The sequence below is a fragment of the Crocuta crocuta genome, unplaced genomic scaffold (assembly GCF_008692635.1).
Source record: "Crocuta crocuta isolate KB4526 unplaced genomic scaffold, BGI_CrCroc_1.0 scaffold345, whole genome shotgun sequence".
NCBI lineage: Eukaryota > Metazoa > Chordata > Mammalia > Carnivora > Hyaenidae > Crocuta > Crocuta crocuta.
The window spans coordinates 3,887,683-3,910,993 of record NW_027527574.1 but is presented as its reverse complement, the minus strand read 5'-3'; the positions used below and the strand labels follow the sequence as shown (position 1 = coordinate 3,910,993).

At 34.2% G+C, this 23,311-nt stretch overlaps 1 protein-coding gene across 5 annotated transcripts in view; it reads left to right on the top strand.

The window, feature by feature from the left end:
• The window catches only part of LRBA (LPS responsive beige-like anchor protein), a 720,310-nt gene that overhangs the window by 131,462 nt on the left and 565,537 nt on the right, over positions 1-23,311 (top strand). For all 5 annotated transcript variants that reach the window (XM_077770789.1, XM_077770783.1, XM_077770775.1 and 2 more), the window contains exons 21-22: positions 2,038-2,161; positions 2,467-2,659. In XM_077770789.1, the coding sequence (XP_077626915.1) occupies positions 2,038-2,161; positions 2,467-2,659 (317 nt within the window). The remainder of the gene's footprint in view (positions 1-2,037; positions 2,162-2,466; positions 2,660-23,311) is intronic.

The window sequence follows — 23,311 nt, the reverse complement described above, 5'->3', positions numbered from 1 at the left end:
TAGCTCAGAGCCTGGAGCCTGCTTCGTTCTGTGTCTCCTTCTGTCTCTGCCCCTTTCCTGCTTGTGCTCGCTCTCTCTCTCTCTCTCAAGGAGAAAAAAGAAAATAGTACGTTTTTTAATAAAAAGAAAGTCACTGTGGAAAACCTGAAGTTGATATTGTTGAAAACATAGTGTTCAAGGAATATTTCATTATAGAGAATGATATAATGCACTTTTATTTTTGGTTAATATTGAATATTACTTCAAATTGACCTTGGGTTTTGTGGAAATGTTTATTTAGAGGTATTGAAGAATTGTGTATGTAAGATATTGATTTAATGTATGTTCAGATTTTCCGTAAAGTTTTGATTGCACCATTTAGTGATGTCAGGCCAAATTACATGAACCATGGAGGTAGCTTTCATCTTAAATTAATGTCAAGTTAAAAATACCAAGGTTGAAATTGGAAAATATCTGGTTTTTTTTTTTAATCATTTATGAACTTAGTCTTGTTTAACATTCTTTTCTTTTGATATTTAGAATTCTTAAGCACTTGTACAAAGGGTACATTTTTCACACTGCTGTTTAAGATTATTGACATTAAAATAACTGATTTGTAGAGTTTTGAAATTTAATTACCTTTTGTGTGGTGAGTTGTGTTTGTGGTACTCTGTTTCAGTACTGGTTTTAAAAACATGTCTTGGAAGTTTAATTTTCTTCAGCCTTCAGGGAGACTTGATGTCATTATTTTGGAGAGTAAGAAAAGGAGAAAATCTTTATATGCTTGAATATATGTATGTAAATATAAATTATATTTTATGTTATTATGAGATGGCTTGTTGAAGTAAGAAATTTAGAATATACGATTTGTATAATACACTATCTCAGAAAAGACACACACTATACTGTGGTGTTTAAAAGTATAGCCTGCCCAGCATTTTATCTTTTCTATGTGTCTTAAAAGTTGTGTGATTGGGTAAATCGCTTAATTTCTGTGTGCCTTAGTTTTCTTATCTCTAAAATGGGGATAATAACAGTATTCAGCTATCATTGTATATGGCTTTTCTTAAAACAGTACTTCATGATAGTATATTCTCAAAATTAGTATCTATTACTATCATCATCATTATCATTATTATGATTATTATCATTGTAATCTTTGTCCAGGCAGAAAAACGTTTTCAATTTGTCATTAGAAGAATTCAGAAATTACTTCCCAGATGTCTTTCATCACATGATAAAGTATCTTACTACTTGCTGTTTTTCACTCACCAAACACCTGGGCAAAAGGCTAGTTTAGAAATTCTAAATTTTAATTGGGTAAAACTTAATATAATGTTTAATTTTAAATTCAGAGTTATAGCTGTTTTTGTTTCTTTACAGTTCTGGATTTAAGTACATATTTTAAAGAATTTTTTTTTCCTTAAAACAAAGTACTAGAAATTTAGACAGCATTATTTAAAACGATTACACTAGCAGTCTCATTTGTATTTGGGGTGTTGAATAGGTTTAATTTTCTTTGTTTTTTAATCTACTTTTACTTTTAAAATCACGAAAGAAAATCGTAGTAGCTTTTCAAATTCGTGATGATAAAGAAAAGCTTTGTGCATAAAACGTCTGTTTTGTGAAAAAGCTGAGAACTTATCTTTTTCTGAGATTCTGATTATACCTTTTTATTTTTAAGATCACCTTTACTAACTGGCAGAAATTATGGAGAGTTGTTAGTAGTTTTCCTGTTATTTAATTCATTGATAATAGGAATCAATTTGACTTAATATAACCTTTAAAATTAGTTTGATTTAATATAACGTTTTAAAGTTTGACTTTTATACATTCTAATGATGAAATAAAAAATCCCTTCTTTATGGAGGTTTCCTAATAAATGTATTGTCATTTTTTTTTTCTGCAGGTGGATTTTTTTTTTTTTTTCCTATAACACGGAAACATGTATTTAGTATACATCTATGTTAGGGAAGTTAGAGAAATATATTTGTGAACTTCCATTATGAATTTTTTTGTTATGTTTTGGTTTTTACTAATTTATGAATTGTCTTACAGAGATACTAAAAGTAATTGCAACCCTACTACGAAATTCTCCCCAGTGTCCTGAAAGCATGGAAGTTCGCAGAGCCTTTCTTTCTGACATGATTAAACTTTTTAATAACAGTAGAGAAAACAGAAGGTAAGAGGGATCAGAAAGCATTTATTGCACTGCCCTAGTCTAGGTTTGAATTTTTTCAAAGAAAAAATGCTTTAAAAAATACTGTGAAATGAATTTTCCATATGCTTTTTTCATTAAGAGTATATAAGTAATCTGCCTTGTATTTAAAGTGAATTTTCAGTACCACTTCTTTAATTAAGTTTTAATGGATAGTAGTGCTTTGTTTTGGTTTATTTTGTTTTGAACTTTCACTTTTTAGAATTCTTAGAGATGAGGTTTTTTTGTTTGTTTGTTTTATAATTCAATATCCTATTAACAATTTTCAGGAGCTTGCTACAGTGTTCTGTATGGCAAGAATGGATGCTTTCTCTTTGCTATTTCAATCCTAAGAATTCTGATGAGCAAAAGATAACAGAAATGGTTTATGCCATATTCAGAATCCTGCTTTACCATGCAGTCAAATATGAGTGGGGTGGCTGGCGTGTGTGGGTAGACACCTTATCAATAACACATTCAAAGGTAAGTTTTTCTTGTGAAAATGTATTTTAGTGTTATAAATGTCTGTACTTTTGATTTTATTAATTTAAAATTTTTATGCACTTAAAAGCAAGGAAAAAAGACATTCTCTGAAAGCACAGTGAAAGGAACTAAAAAAGGGAATCACTAAGAGGAAAAATTTTTCAATTTCTTCAGAATCAAAATGGGGTTTTCAAATGTTATTTTTATGTGTGCTTAATAAAGTGAAACCTTATGGCATAGTATAAAGGAACTTATACTTTCAGTAGGCATTTTCACAGTACAGTTCTCTAAATTTTAAGGTAGTTTGAAGCTTTTGAACACAAGGTGGCGTAGTATATTCAAAGATGAGAGGTATTTTAGTAATGTAAGGTGGTTGAATTAAATAGAAAAGCTTGGGCTAATATTTGCCCTTTGGTCACATTACAATCAGTTAAAAAATTGATTTGGAAGGATCTGCTAGTCTTTTTTTTTTTTTTTTTTTTTTATTAATTTAAGCCAGTGTAAGTTATTTATGTATAGCTTTTGTTTAAAATTTTTAATGAAATATTCTAGACCTGCAAAAAGGTATAAGGAATAATGTACCTACCAGGATTGATGACATTGGGTTCTCCATCCCAGTTTTCTTTGTCTAACATTGCTATCCCCTTTCTCCTCCCCGCTAACTTAATTTGAGTGTTTTCATTATTTCTGTTTCTTATGTGTATTTTAATACACATAAATCTGAACAATAAAGAATTTATATTTCATGTTTATACTTAATATAAATAAATATTATCACATTAAATGCATATTTATGTAGTTTGATGTTTTTACTTGTCATTGTTTGAGATTTATCCATATTGACCTGTGTAGTTGGGTTCATATTCTCAGTTGTGTTGTATTCCATGGTATGGCTTTATCCATTTACCAGTTGATGAACATTTTTGATACATTTTGTATGTATTTGTAAGTTTCTCTGTATATATTCCTAGAAGTGGAATTGCTTACTTGTTAGATTTAGATGTTGAACATTAGAAGATAATGTAAGTTTTTTCCCAAAGTGGTATATCACTTTACATGTTCTCCAGTGATGCATAAGTGCTCATTGATTCACATCTCCTCAGCACTTGGTATGGCTGGAGTTTTAAAAATTTGCAAATTTGATCAATTTTATTTTATTTTATATTATTTATTTTTTTAAAAATTATTTTAATGTTTTACTTATTCCTGAGAGAGAGAGAGACAGCGTGAGCAGGGGAGGGTCAGAGAAAGAGGGAGATACAGAATCTGAAACAGGCTCCAGGCTCTGAGCTAGCTGACTGCACAGAGTCCGATGCAGGGCTCGAACCCACGAACCGTGAGATCGTGACCTGAGCCGAAGTTGGACGCTTTACTGACTGAGCCACCCAGGCGCCCCAAATTTGATCAGTTTTAAAAGCTGTATCTCCATAATTTTAATTCACATTTACTTATTGTTTTGTGGGAACTTTAAAAACATATTCTTAATCTTTCAATTGCTCTATTATTTATTAATATCTTTTGCCAATTTGTTTTTTTTAGAGTTTTTTGATTGTGTACTCTGAGGAAATTTTACATTTCAAATATTAATGCAGTAAAATTTAGTTTTTTTTATGATTTATACATTTTGTATCTTGTCTAATAACTCTTTCTATACTTAGAAGGAATATAATATAATCATATAATTATGTTATTATAAATTGACCAGAAAAAAAAGAACAGAAATGATAAATTTGACATATCTTTAAATGTTTTATTTAGTGTCATAATTTATGATTCTGGAATATTTTGCCACTCTTTTGGAATATATTGCCAATTCCTTAATATACTTTTTTAGGTGCTTGAATAACTTTTAGTTATTTGAAAGTACCTAAGAATTATGTATTCTGTTTTCTCCTTACTCAGTGAGAGGAGTGTGTTATTATCTTAAGGATTTACAAAGGTAGATTAGAAGATACCACTTTACTAATTTGTGTTTTAGAATAATGCAGTGCTAAATAAGAAAAAGACTTGATTTTATAAAAACTCTTTTAGTTACTACATTTTTGAGCTGACTAATTTAATCTAAAACAGGGTTCTGCCAAATATGGCTTGAGGGCACACATAGCTTGATTTGTTTTTATAAATAAAGTTTTATTGAAACGCAGCCACTTCCATTTATTTTTATATTTTCTGTGTCTGCTTTCATGCTACAGGTATTTAGTATTTGCAACAGAGACTGTATGGCTCCCAAGCCTAAAATATTTACTATTTGGTACTTTACAGGAATTATTTGCTGTCTGTTGTCTAACTTAATTTAGTTTGTGCTGATGCCCAGATCTTTTGGTTTCTATTATAGTAGGCTGCTGCAACCTGGACTAATTTTCTTCTACTATTGTATTCTTTACAAAAGGTCATGAGAAAAACAGGATTGAGTTTGGATCTTATATACATTTGGATTGGATTTCAGATCTAGGGGAATTCTAGGTTAGGGGAATGTCAATATAATTTAGATTTTTCAAATTTTCAAAATAGTATGTTAATTCTGTGCTTTTGTACACACTTCTGTTTGTTCAAGTCCTTAGGAAGAATGGCTAGAGGAATATAAACTTTAGATCAGTAGTTCTTTTTTAAAAATTTTTAAATTAAAAATTTTTTAGAGTTTATTTATTTTGAGAGACAGAATAGAAGAGAGGCAGAGAAAGAAGAAGAGCGAGAATCCCAGGCAGGCTCTATGCTGTCAGTGGGGAGCCCCATGTGGGGCTCAAACTCATGAACCATGAGATCATGACGTGACCCGAAACCAAGAATCAGACACTTAACCAACTGAGCCACCCAGGTGCCCCTAGATCAGTAATTCTTAAAGTATAACCTGAAGACATTGGGAACCCATGAGACCTTTTCAGAAAATGTGTGAGGTCCTCCTTTCCCAGCTATGTCTTTTGAAAGTGGATTTTTTTCATACACTTTAATGAAAACAGTATACAATACAACAAATTGAAAATAAAAGCAGATATTAGAGTGCAACTGTCTTCTATTAAGTTAGAATTTAAAGGGATTTGTGAAAATGTGAAATCCTAGGAGTCATCGTTGTCTTCTTCCTCTTCCTCTTCCTCCTCCTCCTCCTCTTCTTTCTTCTTTCTTCTTATCTTCTCACTATGTTATTTACATTAACATATAATGGATTTATTGTTATTTTGGAATGTATATTTGTAAAGTTTCTTGGTCTTAATTTTTAATATGATAAGTAGTAATAGGTATACCTCATATAAATAAAAGGTTTTGGAGAATCTCAGTACTTTTTAAGAGTGCCAAGCATCTTGAGATAAAACAGCTTGAGAACTGCTGAAGTCCTAAAATATTTAGGGATAATAGCCTTTGAATTTCCTATCTACAGGATTAGGTAATTAGGAAATACCTCTGGTATCTTTGAACCTTTGAACATTTTTCACTAAGCATTTATGTTCAGTTACCAGTCCATTTGTGTGTGTTATGGAGAGAACATGAGCTGTGGACACAGGATAGTTCTGGGTTTGAATTCTGGTTTATAGTAATTTGTAGTTGTGTCAACTCAGGCAAGTTTCTAAACTTTTTTTCACCATCAGTGTCTAACCTAGAGATGGTAAATGTGGATATATAAGAAATTAATGAAAGAAATCACAGAAAATAGAATTAAATGCTCAGTAACTATTTTCCTTTGTTATAGCTCTGTCATTCTTCCTATTCATCTCTTTGTTTTCATTCTCAGTGCCAACACACTAGTTCAGACCCTGAGTCACTTCATGTTTGATATGAATCCAACTTTTAAAAAGAAGAATTACTTATATCTACAATAATTTGTGTAGTGTGTATGCTGTGAAGTGTTATTATAGAATTGTGACTACCCAACTTAAGAACATGCGATGTGGTTCTCCCTTTCCAACACCCACCGCGAATCTAATCTCTGTTTTGAATTTTGTGTTTGTCATTTCCTTCTTTAAAAAGTTGAAAAATAAATTCCTAAATAATATGTGATCTGATTTTCCCTATTTTTGTATGTTATAAAAATGACCTCATACCCTGTGGATGATTCTATTACTTACTTTTCCTCAAACTTTTGTTTACAAGATTATTTTTTATTGTTACATAAAGTTTTGGTTCATTCATTTATACTGCTGTGAATAACTCAAGATGTTCAAAGGCAACTGTAGTTGCCAGTTTTATACTTTTACGACTGTGGCTCTCAGAAAGAAATTTATAGTGACCACTATACATGTGTCATGGGAGGCGCCTGAGTGTGTATGTATGTATACACATTCATATGCATGCACCGCTCTCCTCCCACACACCTGAAACAGGTTTCAGGAAATAGTTTTTACTCTTACTAAATTTTGGTATATACGGATACATTCTTAGGTTTTCCTTTTTGCTAAAAAACGCTGATGATGCTCCAGTAGATTGATTCTGTGATCTGTTAGGTGAATTATCCTCAGTTTGAAAAGAGCCCTGCTCTGGGAAATAATAAGCAGGAGTAGAATTGCTAGATCATAAGTAATGTTTCACCCTCTAATCCATGACACTTTATTATTTGTTTATTTTTTCAAAATAGAGTGAGCGCACATACCTGTGTACGCCTGTACAAGCAGGGTAGGGGCAGAGAGAGAGGGGGAGAGAGAGAATCCCAAGCGGGGTCCATGCTCTCAGTGCAGAGTCCAACGCAGGGCTTGAATTCAGTGAACCACGAAATCCTGACCTGAGCTGAAATCCAGAGCTGGACGCTCAACCAGCTGAGCCACCTGGGCACCTCTTGTGACACTTTAAAGTTCTTATTTTTGCAAAGTTTTGTTTTCTGCCTCTGTTAAAGTTTTTCTTCTTCCCCTTGGTGATTTGTAGTTCGTTTATGTACCTAGATTACTTCTACTCTGGTTGTTTCTAATGATCAGTAGCCTAAGGTATTATTTTCCTCTAAATTTATTAAGCTAAAGATAACATATAATGTTACTTCCTCCACAAACCCTTTGTTTAATTTTTGTAAAAAGGCAAATAAAATTTTTTCTTTTTTTTTTTTTTAACAAGAGTTTCTACCTAATCCTTCATTTCCTCTTGAAAAAAGGATTTCCTACCTTACCTTCCACTTAACTGGGCAAAAATCTTTGTTTTGTTTTGGTTCTAGTCTTTTTAAAGTTATATCATTGTTTGTTAAAAAGCTTCCTTTTTGTTTATTCATGGCATGGACTTTGTGTTGGATTGTACTTAGCCAAATCCTTCATATTTTTCAGGATTTAACTAGCTCAATCACTTCTATATGATAGTTTTTCATACAGCACAGAATACTCTTGGTATTTCTCTTAAGTGTCTCTCTCTGTCTCCTTTCTTTGCCCATTCCCGCTTCTCCCTCAACTTCTTCTCCTCTTCCCCTTGACCTTCTCTCTCTACTCAAACCTTTCTCCAGCCCTCTACTCTGTTAGGTACTGTGGGTACCTTGTGCAGTCTCTGCTGCCCTCTATCACTTCCTAGTTAACTTCCCCCTATGTTTGTATCTCTTTCTTCTTTTGGCCACTTTTTCTCTTTCCTGCCCCCCTCTCTCTCCTTACCTTCAACATTCCTCCATCCGTTCTGTACCCCCGTCTTCTCCCTTCCCCCACCCTATGTCTTTTTTTCTCTGTTCTGTCCTCAGTGAATCTGTGTTTTGTCTCTGCCGGAGTGATTAGATACTATGTGGTCTCTCTCATTCATCCTCTTTTTTTCTTTTTAAACAAATATATTTTAAAGTTTATTTTGTGTGTGTGTGAGAGAGAGAGAGAACACAGCAGGGGAGGGGCAGAGAGAGAGGGAGAGACAGAATCCCAAGAAGGTTGCATGCTGTCAGCGCAGAGCCCAATGCGGGACTTGAACTCAAGAACCATGAGATCATGACGTGGGCTGAAATTAAGAGTTGAACGTGTTACCAACTGAGCCACCCCGGCACCCCTCTCTCATTCATTTTCAGTCACCTGTGTCTAGGTCTTATAGTAGTTGCCAACCATTCTTCCCATTTCTACCTTAACTCTTTCTTTTTTTCATTTCTACTACTCCCTTCCTATCATCTTGTATTTGAGTACCTCTAGCTACTATGAAAGATAGAAGGATGAATCTGGAACAGATCTTATCCTAAAAGAAATTACTTTCTAATATGGGAGATAATATTATATATTTAAAAAAAACCCACTAAAAAACAAGGCAGGAAGGAATAAATGCCATAGAAGATATACTGATAGTGAAAGGGTGACAGCCTCACATGAGCGTATCTGAGAGGTTGGTAGAACAGAAGTCATTTGATGACAGCATTGAAGGGTAAATAGGATTTGGGCACGTAAAGATTGGGATGATGAGAACCACTGGTGGAGGAAGTGACATAAACAGGGTACAGAGATGGTATTACTGAGGAAAACACATGGTGAGTTGTTGGTTTGCTTGGGAATATTAAGTGCTTGCCATTTAATTATGAATGATCCTATAATATCCCTTACTATATTATTGGTTAAAAATGTGCTCCTATCTTATTTTGGTTGTTAATTGTAAGCTCTCATCAGTAGGGACAAAATATTTTATACATCTTTATATCTTCTGTAGAAATGTGCATAGACTTGAGTACTTGGCAGTTGCACATTAAATATTCGTTGCAGGAAGGGGAAGGAAGAACCACACTATCATTGTTTGGGGCTGTCTTACTTAGCTGTCACATGGTACCATGGCACCCTGTGTGTGCCTTAGTGTCTGAGTCTTCTGTTTTCAGTGATTGATGAAATAGTTGTAGCAGCTGTCTTTAAAGTATGTGTACCATAACCACACACAGTATTTGGGAATCTCTCATCAGAGTAACTTGAGATGCATATTTTATTATAGTCTCCTGGACTTCACCCCTGAATCTTAATCTGAATCTCATGGGATGTTCCCAGAAATCTGTGTTTTAAAGTTGGCCTTTCTTATGCATTCTACATTTCAAGTCCCCCTCTGGGTGTACAGGGAATTATTTTTACTAACCTTTATAAAATTCTTCCCTTCCCGCCTTTATACTAAGCTGTTAATATACTCTTCAGAAGGTATCACAGATAGAGGAAATTCTGCATAAATTGAATAAGGACCCCAGTTAATACATTTTTAAAATTATGAACGAAAACCTTTTTTTGTCATTCTGGGTATATATGTTATGGTACAGAGAATGTTGAAAGAAGAAATATAAACTCAACTTATACACAAAAACACCAAAAGTATGCTTTGTATATTTTAAGTGTATATATATTTATAGTTTATATGTATATTATATATAGTTCATATATATTATGTATTTTTAGAGCTTATAAAACTATTATATAAAGCTATTATAATTTATATTCATGTATAGTTTATTATACATAGTTTATATATATACAGTTTTAGTTAATTTATCATTTTCTTTACTCCAGTGACTTAGAGCTTTAAGCAGATATTAAAACCTTTACAAAGAATATAGTTACTTTATGGAGAGGCGTCTCTTGCCTGTTTTGGGCCAAGAACCAGTCTTTGAGTCAAGTTTTAGTATTAAATTATAAAATGGAATAAATTCTGATTATGTCAATTGTAGTGTATTTTCATCTGAGTAAAACTAGACTTACAGCTTTTTGCTGTTGAAGTGTAATTTTAAAAATAAATGCTAACCCTTTACCTAATGCTTTAAGGGGGAAAAGAAAAATTTTAAATTGTATATGTTCTTGTGGTTTTCACCTTTAAAGTTTAATGTGTCCTTTAGTTTTATTTCTCTATGTGAAAATTTTACACTGATGAAAATCTTTGCTCTTAAGGTTTATACAAAGTACTTTATGTGAATATTGCTGTGTTAATTATTTTGGATTTTCAATATCTTGACATCTATTTTTGAAATGAAATGGTCAGCTGACATTCTAAGGTGTTTCAAATGAATATTTACTAAAGTTTAGGATGGAGCTGAAGTGATTTAGTAAGTAGGTGAACAATTTGTGGCGTGCTGTTAAAAATTCTGCCAAAAGTATTGGACCAAATTTTTTCTCTAAAAAATTCATTCTAAAGCTTTACATTTTTATATATGTGATAACTGAAGTGATGCTTATTTTTTCTTTGTGGCAGCCACTTAAAATCTCAATATCATAAATTTGTAACATGGTTCTTGATAAAGTACTGGTGTGTAAAAAACTAATGTTGCAGAGTTGTATAGCTTTTGCAGAGTTACATCAGGATACATTCAGCTGCTATAAAAAGCCAAAGAAACTCAATTGCAATTTTATTGTCCAGTTTGATAGATTTCCTGCCACCTTTGTAGTAGGGAAGCTGTTTGTCACTGTATCTCTCTCCTCCAACAGCTGAACTAGATTTTATAAGCAGTAATAGGGTTTTCTAGTGTAACTGCCCTGTGTTGGTTACTTTGGTCTCAGGATTTCAAATATGTGCCTGTTAAGAGTAACCTTTGTAATTCCATTATTTTCTTAGGTGTTCTCTAGGTTATTATTTATCTTTTCCTTTTCCTTTTTCTTTCTTTCTTTCCTTTTTTAAAAAAATTGACTCTATGCCCAAGTGAGGCCTAAAACTCAAGACTGAGATCAAGAGCCGCACGCTCTGTTGACTGAGCCAGCCCACTTTTCCTTTTTCAAAATGCTTTAAATTGAACCCTATCTTGAGTAATTAATTGATGTTGTTTTCACTTGGTATGCTAGATTGCTTCCACTCTTCAATTAAAATTTAAATTAAGGCATTTAAAATATCCTGAATTATAAGACCTGTTAAAAAATATTCTTTTTCTTAGCAAGTAAAACTCAGACTTTCTTTTATTTTTATTGATTTTATATTTTAAGTAGGCCCATGGCCAGCATGGGCCTTGAACTCAAGACCTTGGGATCAAGAGAGGTTGCTCTACCGACTGAGCCAGCCAGGCACTCCAAACTCAAAAATTAAGATACTGTATTTTGTCTAGGCCTGTATTGCCATGAAGTAGAATGGGTCTGTGACTTAAAATAATCAGTGAGTAAAAGTTACTCATACTCACATGGATTTCAGTGGCTGCATATTATTAGGTATATACAGTACATCATATTATGGAGCTGTAAAGTTAAGCGCAAAAGCTGAGCTTTACAACATCTGAATGCTATCAGGCCACTTGTCATTGTAGAAAGGAGGACTGAGTAAATAATTTAAGGTACTTTTCATTTTTTGGCATTCTCCAAAATTTTATTTGGAAAAATTGGTGGTTGTGGTATTTAAAAAATCTGTTGATTTGTGTCACAAGGTACTGGATTAACACCATAGTTTAACTTTTCCTTATCTGTGAACAGTCTTGGGTCTGCTTTTATATAAATGTCTCCTATTTCGTAGGAAAATTCCTACAATTCCAGGAGTCTGCACATATATATATTAAGAGGTTCTAAAGGGTATTGCTTAATTACCATATAAACATTTGTACCAACTTATGCTCTAGTTTTTATGAGAGCACCTGTCTAAACAGTTCTTAAAATGGGTCAAGATGACTTTTTATAAACAAAGATTAGTAAGTTATTAACTGTATGATATTTTATGTCACTCTACTTCCTATCTTTAGATAAATGAGGATACTACTACTTATCTTTTAAGGTTGCTCTGAAGATTATGTGTGTTAGTGTATGCCAAATGCTTAAAACAGTGTACAGTAAACATTCTCTATATCTCACCTATTGCTACAGGTATTTAAAAATGTATCTGGTTTTACCTACCAAAATGGACTTGCCTCGATATTTATTACTAAATGTGTATTTTTAAGCATGTTGTGGACCTGGGAAGCAACTGTTATTTTAGATAGAAATTTTCATAATTTAAGGAGGTTTGAGGGTGGAGTACATTTATTCTTTTAAGTAAATTTCTCTTAAATTCTACAGTGTTTTCAAGTGTTAATATGATATTTATAGAGATTACAAAAGTACTAAGTGGTTGGAAGGCTTCTGTTTAGTTTATTGTTAAAAAAAATTTCTTTTAATGTTTATTTGTGTTTGAGAGGGAGAGAGAGTACAAGCACGGGAGGCGCAGAGAGAGAGGGAGACACAGAATCTGAAGCAGGCTCTAGGCTCTGAGCTGTCAGCACAGAGCCAAAAATGGGGCTTGAACTCATGAACTGCGAGATCGTGACCTTAGCTGAAGTAGGATGCTTAACCAACTGACCCACCCAGGCGCCCCTATTTTATTTTAGCTTAATTTATTTTGAGAGAGAGTGAGTGTGAGTGGGGGAGGGGCGGAGAGAGAGGGAGAGCGAGCGAGAGCGTGCGCACATAGGCTCTACACTATCAATGCATAGCCTGATGCAGGGCATGAACTCATAAACCATGAGATCATGACCCGATCCAAAATCAAGAGCCAGAGGCTTAATAGACTGAGCCACCCAGGTGCCCCATGCATCTGTTTAAATTGCATACTCACTTGGTGTTAATAAGAAAGTGTTGGTCAAAAATCATTTTATGAGAGGGGGCGCCTGGGTGGCTTAGTCGGTTGAGCGTCCGACTTTCGCTTAGGTCGTGATCTCGCGGTTTGTGGGTTCGAGCCCCGCGTCGGGCTCTGTGCTGACTGCCAGCTCAGAGCCTGGAGCCTGTTTCAGTCTGTGACTCCCTCTCTCTCTGACCCTCCCCTGCTCACGCTGTCTCTCTCTCTCTCTCTCCTAGAAATAAATAAAACATTAAAAAATAAAAAAAGACATCAAGCAAGCCATAAAAAACTAACTTCAAAAATTACTGTATTGGGATGCCTGGGTGGCTCAGTCGATTAGTGGCCAACTTCGGCTCAGGTCTTGATCTCACGGTTTGTGGGTTCAACCTCTGTGTCGGGATCTGTGCTGACAGCTAGCTCAGACCCTGGAGCCTGTTTCAGATTCTGTGCTTCCCTCTCTCTCTGACCCTCCCCTGCTCACGCGGTCTCTCTCTCTCTCAGAAATAAATACAACGTTAAAAAAAAAAGTTATATAAAAAAATTAAAACTGTCTTGAGATAGTTAACTAAGATATATTGTGTGACAAAAGAAATTGTGGAACAATTTGTACAGTGGGTATTAGCAAAACAAGTGGGAAAATGAGAATTTATGTCTGTGTATATGCATGAGAATACCCTGGGAAGATACATAGAAATAACTGGTCACCTGATCGTTGGGAGTGAGGCCAGTGAGGACAGTGAGAGGAGAGGAACTTACACTATATTGTGTTTTATATTCAAATCATGTGAATTGTAGGGGAGGAAAATTTTTATCTTCACCTTCTTAAAGTCCCTGGCTGGGCCTGAACATTAAACTGATAGAGATTAACAGAAGAAAAGCATATACATTTATTTGATATGTTTTACGGTACATGGGAGCCTTTAGAAGAAAATGAAAGATTCAAAGAAAGGATTAAGGCTGTGTGTGTGTGTGTGTGTGTGTGTGTGTGTGTGTTAAATGTTTACTTACTTTTGAGAGAGCATAAACAAGCCAGGGGAGGGACAGAGAGAGGGAGACAGAGGATCCGAAGCAGGGTCTCTGCTGTCAGCAGAGAGCCCGATACAGGGCTTAAACTCAAAAACCATGAGATTATGATTGGATCCAAAGTAGGATACTTTACCGACTGAGCCACCCAGGCACCTCAAGCCTGAGTCCTTTTATACTGGGTTTGATAAAGAGTGGAAAGTCCTGGAAAAACACAATAGGACAGAGGGTATGAGCTAAGGGTAGTAAACTGGGGGAAAATTAGCAAGGCCTGTTCATTTGGATTTTTTTTTTTTGGCATCCATGTATCTTCTGAGATAAGGATGCTCCTTTCCTCGGGTATAGGGAAGGCACCTCTCAAATGAAAGGCTTTGGAGAGCATGAGAAGATTAGAGAGTTCTTCTAGAACCTGATGTTTCTATGATCTATTTCAGATGAGGATGGAGAGGTCAGAGAATTCTTCCTGCACCTGCTTTTTCTCAGATTCCTTCATCTTAAAATATTCAGTATGCCAATGTGCCATGTTTTGGAGTACTGTGTTCTGAACCTTATCAAAATATACCATGTATTCAAACAATACTTTTAAGTTTATTATGTGATGAATATATAGTGCAAATAATGTTTTAGGACTTGTTTTCCTCACAGGATTGTTTCTCTTTGTTATTAAACTTAAAAAAACTTTTTTATAACTAATTTTCTTATGTGGTAGACTAGGCCTTATGCTTGATACCCTCCCAGTAGGGTTGTATTAAGGTAGAACTTAAGAATTTATATTTGAACCAGAGTATTTATATTTATAACCAAGATGCTTTGCATAAAATAGATGAGTAAAAACTTACAACCTTAAAATAAGATTTATAACCTTATTAATATTAATAACTTGACTTTATTGTATCTGTTACCTTTGCAACATTGTTTTTGCAAGCTGTGGGACCAAGCCTATGTAAAAGGTCTCCTGTTGTGTGGTATTGATTGTTTTGAGCTATGCTGATTGATATCCCATATAGGAAGATTCAGCTGTTTTTATAGATATCTTATTTATCAGCTATGGAATGTGGGTAACCCAAGAATTAGAAGTTAGCATGTGATAGTCATCTGATACTTCCATAGAAAAATAACATGAAAAAGATGCATTTGCATAGTAGAGAAAGCCAGTTGCTAAACTTAGCCTAACATTTAAAAGCCCGAATTTTTATAGGTTAAAGTCTTTTAAATATATGGATTGATAATGTTAATCTCTTGATGTATTGTTTTATTGTATTACTCTTTTGTCTTCTAATTAGTAAATTTGAGTGACAATTAAGTTGAAAGTAATGGCAAAATAAATGTTTTAGTTATTAGCTCATAAGTACCTTTAGTAGTTTATAGAAGTGCTTTCCTAACATTACAAACAGGTATAGATTAGCTATCAAATGATTGTGAAGATTAATGACTAGTCTTTTAGCTGGGTAATTTGGAACAATATCTGTTAATTAATTAGGAATTATCAGTCACAAATACCTTTAGGAAAAACAGTATCAAAAAAGATAACAACAATGATAATTGCTCACTTGCCATTTTGCGTTTAGAGTATTGGAGTAAATTAAAGAGAAATTTCAAAATTAATAATTTTCAAAGCTTTTCTAGTATTTATATTTACAGAAGAGCTAACAAGTTAGTTTGCTTAGGAAATACAAAGCACTATTTAGAATAGATTTGACTGCAAATCTGTGTAATACAGAAGAAAAGAGATTTCCTGTGGCACATTCAGGATGTACATTATGAAAATGTACATTGCTTTGCATTAAAACGTGTATTATATAAACCATCTTCTGTTCTTGTAATTTTAACATTAAATGATATCCTTTAACCTATCTTTTTAAATGGTCAGTTGAAAGTTTATCTGCTAGTTATGGATGTAGATAGAATATGATAAAAAAATACTTCACCTTTAGAATGAAAAGTCTAATCAAATGGTTGAAAGAAATTATGATAGTCATGAAAGTTGTAACTTCAGTGAGTACTAGCAAGAACATCATGAAAACCTCTCTGTACAAGATAATTGTGATAGCAAAAATACATATCTTCTGCCGGCTCTGAAAAAGGCAATGGAAATGTAAGAGGAATTCCTTAAATTGATTATAACCAATAGAGAAGTTCACTTCTGTGTAACTAACTACAACAGTTCCCCCTTATCTGTGGGGAGTATGTTCCAAGATGCCCCTGAATGCCTGAAACTGTGAGTAGTACTGAAGTCTGTATATGCTGTGTTTTTTCCTATACATACATATCTCTGATAAAGTTTTACTTATAAATTAAGAGATTAACAACAGCAACTACTTAAAAAGTAGAACAAGTATAATATACTGTAATAAAAGTTATGTGAATGTGGCCTCAAAATATTTTACTGTACTATACTCATCATTCTTTTTGTGAGATGGGTTGAAAAAAATGCCTGTGTGACGAGAGGAGGTGAGATGCATGATGTAGTTTTTGTGATGTAGCATTAGGGCTATTGTTGACCTTCTGACAATATGTCAGAAGGAGGATCATCTGCTTCAGGTGATCCTGGATCACTGAGTGATGTTGATGGTTGGATGTCAGGAGCACATGATATCAGTGATTAGGGATTTGTTACAGTTGAAAGTTGTTTTTGCAAAAAACCTTTTGGAAGAACATTGTAATGGAAATTGTTGACTTTATTTTTAATTCATCAAAGTGTTGCTGCAGAAGTTGTAATCCTTCAGTGATTATATGGATGACTTTAATACTCTGTTCCTTTTTAGGGTCATATTCCGTAATTTTGTCCTTAAGTGTCTGTGCAATTTGAAATACTTAAGCAAATTTCTATAACGTCCACATTGCTGGTTCTGCTTCCGTTTCTTCTTCTCCTCCATAGATGACTCAACAAGTTTTTCCAGTTTCTCACTTGTTAACACTTTCAATGGCTTTCAGTACATTCTTCCACTTCTTCATCAAACATTTCAGCAAATACTCTCCACTAATTTGTCTTGCTGAGTGAATGATTTTCCTAACTTCTCCATTGATCCTGAGCCTTTAAAATCATTGCTGACTTCATAAGTTCTTTCAGCTGACATTTACAGTTTCTGGCTTTAATTCATCCATTGAAGTTTGATGAATGTTATTGCATCAGCAGTAAGGAATGATTTCCCACATTGTATTATGTCTAGATTAGGGTCTTCATCAGTTGCTGATTGAATATAATCAAATACTAGATGGGTGGAGGTGGCCTTGAAATATCAAATGATGTCCTGGTTAAGGGAATGAAGCAAAAAGGTCATATTTGGAGGCAAAAATACAACCTTGACATTTTCATTTTCATACCAAAATTCAAGCTTCAGGATGGCCAGTTACATTGTCTGTAACAGGATTTTAAATTCTAGCCCTTCCTCTTCCAAGTATTTGGTCACTTTTGGGATGAAGCTTTGGTGGAACCATTTCATTAACAAGATTGTTGTCACCCACGCTTGCTTTTTTTTTTTTTAAATGTTTGTTTATTTTTGAGAGAAAGTGCGAGTGGAGGAGAGGGAGAGAGAGGGAGACATAGAGTCTGAAGAAGGCTCCCGGCTCTGAGCTGTCAGCACAGAGTTGGACACAGGGCTTAAACTTAGAAGCCGTGAGACCATGACCTGAGCCAAATTGGAAGCCTAACCAACTCAGCCACCCCGGCACCTCTAAAAAAGCTTAAAAATTAATTAATTTTGATGTTTAAAAGTTTGTTTATTTTTGAGAGGAAGAGAGAGACAGAGCGTGAATGGGGATGGGCAGAGAGAGAAAGGGAGACACAAAATCTGAAGCAGGCTCCAGGCTCTGGGCTTCAGAGCCTGATGGGGCTCAAACCCACAAGCTGTGAGATCATGACTTGAGCTGAAGTCGGATGCTTAATTCTCAACCGACTGAGCCACCCAGATGCCCCAGTTTATTTATTTGTTTGCTTAATTATAAATCTTCAGTCACTTTATCTTAGTTTTTAATCTCTACGCCCAGTGTGGGACTTGAACTTGTGACCCCAACATCAGGAGTCATTTGCTCTATCAGCTGAGCGAGCCAAGCACCCTGGTGTCCTTTCTCCTTAATTAACTTCCTCACTTCTGCCACAAATGTGGCAGCAGCTACTTCATCAGGAGATACAGCCTTTCTATTAATTTTTATATTTTTCAAAACAAATCTATTATTGAATTTGTGTAATCATCCCTTGCAGTAAATGGCTTGGTGTCACTCTTTTCAGGTTATCTCTTGCTTAAAGTTTTTGTCAAGGCTCAGTGGTTTCTGGCACAACATGTTACTGTCAGTTGGAACACATTTACCATTCATGTCTTCTACCCACAAATTAAATGCCTTTCTTGTCTTAACTAAGCACTTATCATACACTATTGCCATAATTTTTCCAGTTTGAGGTGCAGCAAATCCAATGTTGCAGCTTGTTATTTAGATTTATTTTTAATTTTAATCTGTGAAAGTTTTACTGTTTATGTACATTCTGACACTTCATACTTTGTTGATTTTTATATTTTTCCAGGTGTTTGCAATGGTGCTTTCAGTCTATAACTTGCTACTTTGGGGCACTAACTCAGAATATACTTTACAGTAATAAAACATTTATAATTGTTTTCACTTGATGTCTCTCTTATATTTGATTGTTTCAAACTTATATTCACATGTCTGTGATCATCTTCACATATTCTGACTAGTTTTTTGGGTGTTCATTTGTACTGAATTATTGTTATATTTAATGAGAATAGAAAACTCTTCTGTTTTTGGTAGCCCATCTTGTAATGCCACTAACCTATAATACTGTGATAAATTTTGATTGAAAGACTATGACTGTGCTATATAGAGCAGTTTGCTAGATGCACATCTGTCTCAGTGACCTGATTGCTGTTAGATATTTTTATGCCTTGGTGACCAGCAAAGCAGTGGAAATAGTATACATTTAGAACAGTGACAATTTAAGTGAGTTATTTGACTGATGAGACCAGCTTTGGGTCTCTTTCCAAACTTATTGCCAAAGACTTTCTCTTTTCCAGCTACTCACCCTGAGAATGGGCTTTAGAAAATTTCCTAGCCTATTATTGTCTATTTATCTTTGATTGTTCTTACATGTATACTACTTTTCTCCCCGGAACATACCCCTTTTATTTTCTAGAAAGCTGATACTTACATTAATTTTTTTCTGGTATTTTGTGTATGTAAAATTTTACAGTTTGAATTTATTTTTATTTTTTAATATTTTTGTCCTTAATGTTTTTTGTTTGGGAGCAATAGATTTATTTATTTATTCATTCATTTATTCATTTATTTATTTATTTTTAAGTCTGTGGTCCTGAAACCTCCACTTGTTGTTGTTATTTTTTTAAAGTTTTCATTTAAATCTGTTTAGTTAACATACAATGTAATATTAGTTTCAAGTGTACAGTATAGTGATTCAGCGCTTCCATACCACACCTGGTGCTCATTACAGCATGTGCACTCCTTTATCCCCATCACCTATTTAATCCATCCCCCACCTCCTTTCCCTCTGCTAACCATCACTTCTCTATAGTTAGGAGTCTGTTTCATGGTTTGCCCCCCCCTCTCTTTTTTACTCCCTTTCCTCATTTTTTCCCCTTAAGTTCCACATATGAGTGAAATCATATGGTATTTGTCTTTCACTGATCGACTTATTTTGCTTAGCATAATACTCTAGCTGCATCCATGTCATTGCAAATGACAAGATTTCATTCTTTTTTTTATTGCTGAGAAGTATTCTGTTATATATAAATACCACATCTTCTTTATCCATTCATTAGTCAGTGGACATTTGGGCTCTTTCCGTAATTTAGCTGTTACAAATACTGCTGTAAACATGGGAGTGCATGTATCCCTTTGAATTAGTATTTTTGTATCTTTTGGGTAAATAGTAGTGCAATTGCTGGATCATAGGGCAGTTCTATTTTTAACTATTTGGGGAGCCTCCATACTGTTTTCTAGAATGGCTGGACCAATTTGCATTCCCACCAACATGTAATAGGGTTTTCTTTTATCCTCATCCTCACCAACGCCTATTGTTAATAGGCACAGTTAATAGCTGTGCTGTTAATTTTAGTCATCCTGATGGGTGTGAAGTGGTATCTCATTGTAGTTTTGATATGTTATTTCCCTGATGATGAGATGTTGAGCATCTTTTCATGTGTTTTTGGTCACCTCGCTGTCTTCTATGGAAAAATATTTTTCTTCCGCCCATTTTTTAAATTGGATTATACACTTTTTTTTTTTTTTTTTGGTTGTAGGGTTTGCTAAGTTCTTTACAGGAGTTTGGATATTAACCCTTTATCAGGTGTGAGTATCTCCTCCCATTCTGTAGGCTGCCTTTTAGTTTTGTTGATTGTTACCTTCACTGTGCAGAAGCTTTTTATTTTGATGAAGCTTTTTATTTGGCCTTTCTTTCCCTCGCCTCAGGAGGCATATCTAGAGAGAAGTTGCTAAGGTCAGTGTCAAAGAATTTACTGCCTGTGTTCTTTAGGATTTTTATGGTTTTAGGTCTCATATTTAGGTCTTTAATCCGTTTTTTAAAATTATTTTTTATTTTTTAGAGAGAACACGAATAGGGGAGTGGGGGAAAGGGAGAGAGAGAGAATCTTAAGCAGTTTCATGTTCAGCATAGGGCTGACTTGGGGCGTGATCTTATGATCCTGAGATGATGACCTGAGCTGAAATCAAGAGTCAGATCCTCAACTGACTGAGCCACCAGACTTCCCAGTCTTTAATACATTTCGAATTTATTTTTGTGTTTGGTATAAGAAAGTGTTCCAGTTTTATGCTTTCGCATGTTGCTCTCTAGTTTTTCCAGTGCCATTTGTTGAAGATACTGTCTTTTTCCCTTTGGATATTCTTTCTTGCTTTGTTGAAGATTAATAGACTGATAGTTGTGGTCTCCTTTCTGGGTTTTCCATTCTATTCCATCGACCTTTGTATCAGTTTTTGTGCCACATATTGTTTTGATCACTATGGCTTTGTAACATAACTTGAAATCTGGAATTGTAATGTCTCCAGGTTTTTTTTTTTTTTCTTCTTTTTCCAAGAATGCAGTGGCTATTTGTGGTCTCTTTTGGTTCCATATAAATTTTAGGATTGTTTGTTCTAGCTCTTGGTATTTTGCTGTTCATATTTCAATTTTTTAAAAATGTTTATTCATTATTGAGAAAGACAGAACATGAGTGGTAGAAGGACAAAGAGAGGGAGACACAAAATCTGAAGTAGGTTCTGGGCTGTGGGCTGTTAGCATAGAGCCCAATATGGGGCTCAAATCCATGAACTGTAAGATCATGACCTAAGCTGAAGTCAGATGCTTAACTGACTGAGCCACCCAGACACCCCAACTGTTGATATTTTGAATAGAGATTGCATTAAATGTATTGATTGCTTTGGGTACTATAGACATTTTAACAAGATTTGTTCTTCCACATCATGAGCGTGGAATGTCTTTCCATTTTTTTTTTTTTTTTTGGTGTTACCTTTTAGTCTTTTCATCAGTGTTTCATGGTTTTTGGAGTACAGATCTTTCACCCCTGTGTTTAAGTTTATTCCTAGGTATCTTACTGGTTTTGGTGCAATTGTAAATGGGTTTGATTCCTTGGTTTCTATTTCTGCTGTTTCATTATTGATGTATAGGAATGTCACAGATTTCTGTATGTTGATTTTGTATCCTGTGACTTTACTGAATTTGTGTATCTGTTCTAGCAGTTTTTTTGTGGAGTCTTTTGGGTTTTCTATATAGAGTATCGTGTCATCTGCAATAGTGAAAGTTTGACTTCTTCCTTGCTAATTTGGTTGCCTTGTTTTTCTTTTTGTTGTCTGATTGGTGTGGGTAGAACTTCCAGTATTGTGTTAAATAACAGTGGTGAGAGTGGACATCCCTGTCTAGTTCCTGACTATAAAGAAAAATCTTTCATTTTTTCTCCATTGAGTGTATTATATTAACTGTGGGCTTTTCATATATGGCCTTTATCAGTTGACTTCAACAGGTGAGTTCTACCAAACATTTAAAAAAGATTTAATGCCTATTCTATTCTTTTCAAAATATCCTAAAATATAGAAGAGGAAGGAAAATTCCAAATTCATTTTGTGAGGCCAGCATTACTGTGATACCAAAACCAGATAAAGACGGCACTAAAAAAAGAGAACTACAGGCCATTATCTGTGTTGAATGTGGATGTACAAATTCTCCATAAAATACTAGCCAACCTAGTACAACCTCCAGCAGTACATTAGCAAGATCATTCACTACGCTCAAATGGTATTTTATTCCTGGGTTGCAAGGGTGGTTAAGTATTCTTAAATCAGTCAATGTGATATACCACATTAATCAAAGAAAAGGTAAGAACCATGTGATCCTTTCAGTAGATGCAGTAAAAGAATTCAGCAAAGTACAGCACCCATTCATGGTTAAAAAAACAACAACAAAACACCAACAAAATAGGTTTAGAGGGAACACACCTCAAAATATTTTGAATTTAAATACTAGCAATTTTTTTGAGGGGTCTGCCTTCATCCTAATTTTTATTCTCATAGATTTTTAGAAGGATGTTGCATTTATAGCACTTTTAGAACATAAGTGATTCTGTTCAATGTTGGATAAAAATGTAGTTTAGAGTTATGAACAAGAAATTACTGAGAATAGCATTTAAAATCTCTATGGTTTCTATAGTTTTGTACGTGTGTGTGTGACAGAGAAACATAAACATAGTATTGCTTTATTTTAAAACAATAAAAAAGGTATATACTTAATGATTCTGGAAAATAGCTTCTAATTAGATGAACGGAAACTAACTTAATGTTGACTTAAGCTGACTTAGAGAAAACAAAGCTTTTGGGTTAAACTGGTAAGTTGAACACTAGCATCTAATTTTATTTTGTATTGACACCATACTAAAAATGCAATGAAAGGGTTTTGAAAAATATATAAATCCACAGGATGGAGAGAAGAGGGGTAGAGTGAACAGCAATAAAATTTAGAGGCTAGAGTCAGATCTATAGTTGTATTAACTTAGACTTGGGAAAAGTAAATCATGAACTTCATGTGGGGAAAGCTAAGAACTAACTTTATTTTTACCAAAGAACTCTCAGAATTCTGAAGAACTGAAAGTTCAGGAACTAAAAGCCTAGCTGTATATGAAACTGAGAATCGGGGTTGGATGTACTAGAAGCAAAAAAAAAAAAAAAAAAAAAAAAAAAAAATTGAAAAAATTTTGAAACAAATTT